An 8,432-nucleotide genomic window follows, 5' to 3' on the forward strand; every position below is an offset into this window, starting at 1 on the left:
TGGGAAGTCAGGCTGGAAAGAAATGAGAGAAGCCAACAGCAGAAGTCAGCCACTTTTAAGTTCCAACAAGGCTACACCTCCTTACATGACGTCAGAAGAGACTTCAAGAAAATGAAGATAACCTTCTCGCGAGAAGAAAGATCGACAGCGAGAAAGTGTACGTCAGTCTGTGACCCGCCTTCCCTGAGCTCCACCCCGGTCCTCACTCCCACCTTGAACCAGCCGCATGTGACGCCATGACGCGTGCGTGGCCGCGGCGCAGGGGGCGTGCCCACGGCGCAAGGGGCGGGTCCTTAGCGCCGGAGGAGGAAGTGGTGCGGTTATTGCTCTTTCTTTCTGCCCCCTCCGCTGGCTCCCAGGCGCGGATAGGGGCTACTTTCTCTGCCGCTGCTTCGCGCTCCCCTTCTGTTCACCTCCATGTGCTTCGGCGCCGTCGCTCCCCTTGCTCAGGCCGCCTCTTATTCCGGGGTCTATGGAAGTAATGGAAGGACCCCTAAACCTGGTGAGTGGCCTTCAGAGGGTCGCGTCCGCCCTCGGTGCTTTTACCTCAAGAGTTCGGTCTGGTCCCAGGGGTGCCGCTGACTCACGAGGCCAGGAGGCGGGTCGGCGAAGGTGGTCCTAAAGGCTGGGGGGCGCAGGCGGGCGTGGCCCCACAGAGTCTCCAGACCAGCTGTCCCAGACGTCGCCCCGCTCGGAGATCCCCAGGAAGATCCCGCGTCCATTTCCCGCTGCCTCCGGGCGCCCCCTGTCGCAGGGCTCTAGGCAAGGGGCTTCCACTAGCCGGGGCTGCCCCCTCTTCAGGCCGAAGGAAATGCCTTCAAGCGCCACGTAACCACCTCTCTGCAGCTTGGAGAGACACTGAAACCGGTCAGGGCAGAAATGGTGTGTTATAGTGCTTTTAACTTCCAAAACAGAGGGTCTGAAATCTGAGCCTCCCCACTTTGGAGAGGTGAAGTAATACCCCTTCTCACCCCCATTTTTCTCTTCACTCATTTGTCACATTCAGATGCATAAACTGACAGTCTCCCTTTTCGGATAAGTTGGAGACAGCTGGAGAAAAAGACAGGGTTATTTCTGTTAGCTGAATTTCATCACTTTAGGCATAATGAAAATATGGTAGATGTTTGCCTTTCTCAGAAAAAGTGCTGATAGCCTATTATTATGTTTTTAGGCACTTCAGGTGTTGCGATTTAAGCAACCACGAGAAACACATTCTTTTTCTGACTGGCCACTGCATCTTCTCGTTTCCCAGAGAGGGTACTTACTTTGAATACAAAGCCAGGTTACTTGAGGTTGCAGACAGACTGAAGGAACTTAAGTGTCACAGGTTTGAAATTCAGTTGCAGTGGTGGGATTGGAAAAAGGACGTATGGAGAATTAATTTCTCAGGTTGGAACTCTGAACCCTAGGGTCGTGGAAGAGCCCTGGGCTGGATTTAAACCATTCTATAAAGGAGGAGTAGCAGCGCATGGTGGTTTAAGAGTATAGATTCTGGAGCTACACTGCTGGGATTTGAATTCTGGCATTGTCACTTAAAAACTGTGTGACCTTGGGCAAATTAGTTGACCTCACTGTTTTGGTTTGTTGTGAGCATTCAAGGAGCAAATAGGTGTAAAGGGCTTAGAACAGTAACTGGTACATAGTACAATGTAAGAGTTAGCTATTATGGTAACCCAGAGCATAAGTCTTTAATTTAAAATTTCACTTGTAAAATAAAGATATGGACTTGTTGAGCTTGAAAGGCCTAAGATTCTAGGACCTAAACCTGTGGTTACCAAATGACTGGTGGCCAGGTCACTGTTCTGAGAAGTACCTCCCAGTTTTATTAAGTTGAGCCCTGCCCCCATTGGTGAGAGTTGTTTACACTTAAAAGAATTGGACTAGATTTGTGAGTTTTTAAAAACTAGGGAAATGTCTTGCACTTTTCTTGTTTTTAAGGTGACATAGTTTGCAGTGAAATATAATGGATGGCTCAATATTGAAACTTAGCAGGAATGTTATTAGAAATAACCAGCAGTTTATAAAGTGCTTCAAAGTTCAAGTGCCCATGCAAAATAGCCATTGGTTTAGTTCCAGTTAACTTCACTTTATTTGGCTACTGGCTGCAGCATAACCCCAGCCAGCTGTCCCACTAGTGTGTGGTGGCTTATGAGAAGACTGGAACTGGGTGAAGCAGCAGAATCACCAGTTTAGGAAGAATTAGTTAAATGTAATAGTATTTTTGTAGAAAATTTTGAATCGAGTCCTGTTAAGCAGGCTAGCATAATTCCATAATCCAGCTATAAAATATATGTGGGCAAATATTAGAAATTTGGCATCATGAATTCTTAAACCATTTGAGATTTAGAAGATCTGAGTTCTAGCCAGCTGTTTATTGAAAGATAACAGTGGAATAGAGGTTAACATTAACTTCAATCATTTTAACACTGCTGCTTGTAAGTACCAAAGACGAGTTTTTTGAAGACTAGTGTATTCTTTTATGTGAGCAGATATCCAGCTTAGTATTCAGTTGATTTCAATGAGAAATAGTTCTCAACACTATGATTTCGTGAGTACCTTTGAAAATCTCAGTGGTATACATAAGCTTTTTCTAATTGCATAGTATAGTCGTAATTCATTGTATAAGGACTATTGCAGTGCATAGACTTATGTATCTTCAGAGCATCCTTGGAATTTAGGAAGAACTGCTTCCCGTTTTACAAATAAATAAGCCTAGGCTGAGAGAAATTAAGTAATTAAACTAGTGACTCAAAAACATTATGGATCACAATTTATTTTGATGTGACCTCTTTCTAGTAATGCTTCTGTATTAATGTACTCATTATTTTCATTTCAATATGGTCCTTATCTGTTGAACTGTAAATTCTGTGTCAGCATTTAGTGCCTCTGCTCTAGTATTTTTATATTAGATTTGCAGTAAGGGTCTGTAGGATTATTTCCTCAGTGAATTTTTAGGATATAGAAGAGACCAGTTTGAAATAGTCATTTTACTATATAGTACAGACATTGTGTTCTAGTTCTGGTTTTTGAATTTGGTCAGAAGAAAAATAAGATAAATCTTATATCAGTTGAGGGGGAAAATAGCTAGTCTTTGGACTCTTTCGTTTTACCAGTTATTTTTTTCTGTCAGTTTTTAACATGGAAAAATTATAACAAAATCACTTACTGTATATTTAGGCATTTATTTCCATACATTTAATTTTAGCATTGTGAATGCTGGCACCAAATGTCAAAACTCGTGAAATAATGTCTAGTTCTTTGGTTTGTTTGCTGCCTGTTTGGGAAGTGATGTCAGACCTTAATTTATACATGACTGTTGCTCATGCTTTGCTTACCTACTCTGCAAACTCAAAGGACAAGGTCCATGTGACTACATGGCCATAATTGTACTCTATGTGTTTGGCTCTTAAGAGTGCTGAGAATACATTTGTTGAGTAACTAAGCTTCCTTCTAGAGTGGTTCTTCTTATCTAAGAAATCAGATATCTGGGTCCAAAGAATGGCCTTGTACATACCTAAAATCTTTGTAACTATCCCATGTTAATTATATTGGCAGTGAAATCTTTTAAGTTAAAAAAACAAAAACAAAAACAAAATGCTGTTTGAACTCTTCCCTTGTTGCCTTGGAAATTTCAAGAAAAATTCATCCCGTGTCACAGTTAGGCTGTGCTTAATGGAAGTACTCTGGGGAAAGGTGGTAGAGCACTAAGACTTATTCAACAATTGCTAAGTGCTAAGATTGGCACCAGGCACTTTGTATGTATATTATTTATTTTGTTTTGTTAGGAGCTATATGAGATTCATTATATGGATGAATACATTGAAATGCAGAGTAAGTGGTGATAGTGGGATTTAAAAGCAAGATTCTAAATAAAATATTGATCTTTCTGTTCGATCAGTGTTTGCTCATTTGTTTGACTGTGATTCACAATGAGAAATTTTTACATAACGACCAGTACATACAAACGTGTATATTACTGCAGAGCTGCTACATTCTGGATGTGCCTCCTAGAATTGTGTAAAATGCAGGGACCCTCATAAATTTCACCCCCAGACAACAAAAAACTAAAACTAAAACTTTTATATGATGGCACACACACACACACACACACACACACACACACACACACACACACATATACATACATATACATACATACATACACACACATACATACATTCTCGTGTGTGGTGTTATATTTGGTGCACTCTAATATTTACTATTGGAGTTTTTGAAAAAATGCTGTTCTGACCCACTAAATCTATTTCACAGCTCACTAGGTGTTATATCCTATAATTTGTCTTCATAGCAGATGGTGGTAAGTTATGAAAAAAGGCAAACTAAATTGGAAACCTGAGGAAGAAAAAAGATGGAAAGATGTGTGTGGGAGAAATTGATCCTTAGACTTAAAATCAAAAAACAGGTTTCCTGGACTTCTCTAACTCTTGAGCAGTTATCTTAAGTATAATTTTATTACATTAGAGGGTCAGTTTGGTACTTACTGTTAGAAGACACTACTTGCCTGTAGGAGACTCACTGATGGATGAATGGATAAAGAAAATTGTGTATGTGTGTGTAGAATGGAATATTATTCAGCCATAAAAAAGAATGAAATCTAGTCATTTGTAACAACATGGGTGGACCTTGAGGGCATTATTCTATGTGGATTAAGTCAGACAGAAAGACAAACACCATAATGATCTCGTTTATATGTGGAATCTAAAAAAAAATTTCTTTGTAACTGTATGGTGTGACAGATATTAGACTTATTATTGTGATCATTTTGCAATATATACAAATATCAAATCATTTTATGGTACACCTGAAACTAATATAATGTCAGTTATACCTAAGTTAAATATATAATCCTAAGGGAAACAATTACTAATGATTAGTAAATTGTGACAGAATAGAAAAACTAAGACAAAAAAGAAAACATTGATTTTTATGAAGGTCAGATTTATATAATTTTATAAGAAATCCAGAAAGTTAAAAACAAAAACAGGCAAACAAAAAAATTGAGCTCATTTGTATACCAATCTAGGGAAATGAAAATATGTTAATAGAGTTGAAATTCTTTTTAAAACAATTTTTAAATTGAGGTGTAATTGACATACTCATTTCAGATATACAACATAATGGTTCTATATTTGTATATATTTCAAAATGATCACAGGGAGTCTAACATCTATCACCATACATAGTTACCGATTTTTTTTTTCCTTGTGTTGAGGACTTTTAAGATCTGCTCTCTTAGCTACTTTTCAAATATGCAATATCCATTGTCACCATTTCCATGACTTATTTTATAACTGGAAGTTTGTGCCTTTTGGACCCCCTTCCCCCATTTTGCCCACTCCACAACTTGTCACCTCTGGCAACCACCAGTCTGTTATCTGTATCCATGAGCTTGGGATTTTTTTGTTTTTGTTTTTTCTTTTCATTTTTTTAGATTCCACATATAAGTGAGATCATATGTTGTCTTTCTGTGTCTGACTTATTTTACTTAGAATAAGTAAAATAAGGTCCATGTTGTTTCAAGTGGCAAGATTTCATTCTTTTTAATAACTGAATAATACTCCATTTTGTGTGTGTACATATCACATCTTTGTCTATTCATCCGGTGATGGACAACACTTAGGTTGTTTTCATATCTTGGCTATTGTAAATAATGATGCGATGAACATGATGGTGCATGCATCTTTTGCAGTTAATGTTTTTATTTTATTCAGATAAATACCCAGAAGTGGAATTGCTAGATCATATGGTAGTTCTATTTTTAAATTTTTAAAGGAACCTCCTTACTGTTTTCCATAGTGGCTGCACCAATTTACATTCCCACCAACAGTGCATGAAGGTTCTCTCTTCTCCACATCTTCGTCAACATTTCTTGTTTCTTGAGTTATTGATGATAGCTATTCTGACAGGTAGGTATGAGGTGATACCTCATTGTGGTTTTAATTTCTTGAGTAGTGACATTGAGTGTCTTCATGCACCTATTGGTCATTGTATATCTTTTTTGGAAAAGTGTCTATTCAAATCCTCTACCCATTTTTAAATCAGATTGCTTTTTTTTTTTTTTGCTATTGAGCTTTCCGAGTTCTCTATATAATTTGGATATTAACTCCTTATCAGATATGTTTTGCAGATATTTTCTCTCAATGATGCTTTTTCATTTCGTTGATGATTTCTCTTGCTGGGCAGAAACTTTTTAGTTTGATGTAGTCTCACTTCCCCCCCCCCCCATTTTTTTTGCCTTTACTTTTTTTTCCCCCCATTTTTTTTGCCTTTACTTTTTGTGTAATATGCAAAAAATCATCCCCAAGACCGATGTCAGTGAGCTTACCACCTGTGTTTTCTTCAAGGAATTCTGTGGTTTTAGGTCTATATTGAAGTCTAATCCATTTTCATGTATGGTATCAGATAGTGGTCCAGTCTCATTCTTTTGTACGTGGCTCTCTAGTTTTTCTAGCACCATTTATTGAAGAGACTGTCCTGACCCCATTATATATTCTTGGCTCCTTTGTCATAAATTGTCTATATATGTGTGGATTTATATCTGGGATTTCAATTCTATTTTAATGATCTGTGTGTCTTTTTTTTATGCCAGTATCATACTGCTTTGATTCTATAACTTTGTAACATAGTTTGAAATCAGGGAGTGCGATGCCTTTGGCTTTGTTCTTTCTCAAGATTTCTTTAGCTATTCAGGGCCTTTCGTGGTTCCACACAAATTTTAGCATTGTTCTATTTCTATAATTGCCATTGGAATTTTGATAGCAATTGTATTGAATCTCTAGAATGCTTTGAGTAGTATGGACATTTAAACAATATAATTCTTCAGGTCCACGAGCACAGAATATCTTTCCATTTATTTGTGTCGTCTTCAGTTTCTTTCACCAGTGTCTTATAATTTTCAGTGTACAGGTCTTTCACCTCCTTGGTTAAATTTATTCTTAGGTATTTTATTCTTTTTGATGCTATTGTAAATGAGACTGTTTTCTTAATTTCTCTTTCTGATAGTTCATTATTCGTGTATAGAAACAACAGATTTCTGTATACATCAGTCCCCCCTTTATCTGTGGTTTCAACTTTCCGCAGTTCCAGTTACCTACAGAAAATATTAAATGGAAAATTCTGGAAATAAGCAATTCATAAGTCTTAAATATGTTGCTTTAATGAGTAGTGCAATGAAATCTCACGCTGTCCCATTCCTTTCTTCCCGGGACATGAATCATCCCTTTGTTCAGCGTATCTACACTGTATAGGCATGTATTGCTAACTATGGGGATATGTTCTGAGATGGTATAGCATACTACTGTAATAGTATGTGCTATGCATTTATACAACTGGCAGTGCAGTAGTTTTGTTTACACACCAGCATCACCACATATGCAGGTATGCACTACAATATCACTACAACACATGCATTCCACTATGACATCAGTAGGTGATAGGAATTTTTCAGCTCTATTATAATCTTAGGGGGACTACTGTTGTATATGTGGTCTGTCATTGACCGAAATGTTTTGTGGTGCATGACTGTATCGAGATGATTTTTATCATTCATTTGGTTAATGTGATGTTTCACATTGATTTGTGGATATTAAACTATCTTTGCATCTCTGAAATAAACCCCATTTGATCGTGGTATCTGATCCTTTTAATTTGTTGAATTTGGTTTGCTAATATTTTGTTGATGATTTTTGCATATATATTCCAGGGTGGTTGGCCTGTAATTTTCTTTTCTTATGGTGTCGTCTGGCTTTGGTATCAGAATGATGCTGGCCTTGTAAAATGAGCTTGGAAGTGTTCTCTTCTGTTTTTTGGAAGAGTTTGAGAAGGATCGGTATTTTTTTAATGTTTGGTATAATTCAAAAAGTGAAGCTGGTCCAGAGTTGTGTGTGTTGGGAGGTTTTTTGATTACTGATTCAATCTCTTTACTGATAATTTGTTCAAATCTATTTCTTCATGATTCTGTCTCGGAAGGTTACATGTTTCTAGGAGTTTCTTTATTATAGGTTGTCCAATTTGTTGGAGTATAATTGTAGTATCTCTTATCTTTTGTATTTTTGTAGTATCAGTTGTAATATATCTCCTCTTTCATTTCTGATGTTGAGTTCTTTTTTTCTTGGTGAGTCTAGCTCAAGGTTTGTTGACTTTGTTAATCATTTCAAAGAAACAGCTCTTGATTTTATTAATCTTTTTTATTGTCTTTTTAGTCTTTATTTCATTTATTTCTGCTGCGATAGTTCCTTTCTGCTACTAACTCTGAGCTTTGTTCTTTTTCTAGTTCCTTGAGGTGTAAACTTAGGTTGTTTATTTGAGATTTTTCTTGTTTTTTGAGGTAAGCATTTATTGGTATGAATTTCGCTGTTAGAATCTTTTGCTGCATCCCATAATTTTTGGTATGTTGTATTTCCATTTTCATT

The 8,432-nt window shown here is 37.4% G+C and overlaps 1 protein-coding gene across 2 annotated transcripts in view; it reads left to right on the forward strand.

Moving 5' to 3' along the window:
- Window positions 1–297: 297 nt before the first annotated feature.
- The window catches only part of NRBF2 (nuclear receptor binding factor 2), a 23,060-nt gene continuing 14,925 nt past the window's right edge, over window positions 298–8,432 (forward strand). For both annotated transcript variants that reach the window (XM_011370234.2, XM_011370233.2), the window contains exon 1: window positions 298–502. In XM_011370234.2, the coding sequence (XP_011368536.1) occupies window positions 418–502 (85 nt within the window). In that variant the 5' untranslated portion in view covers window positions 298–417. The remainder of the gene's footprint in view (window positions 503–8,432) is intronic.

The sequence above is a fragment of the Pteropus vampyrus genome, unplaced genomic scaffold (assembly GCF_000151845.1).
Source record: "Pteropus vampyrus isolate Shadow unplaced genomic scaffold, Pvam_2.0 Scaffold165, whole genome shotgun sequence".
NCBI classification, from domain to species: Eukaryota; Metazoa; Chordata; class Mammalia; order Chiroptera; family Pteropodidae; genus Pteropus; species Pteropus vampyrus.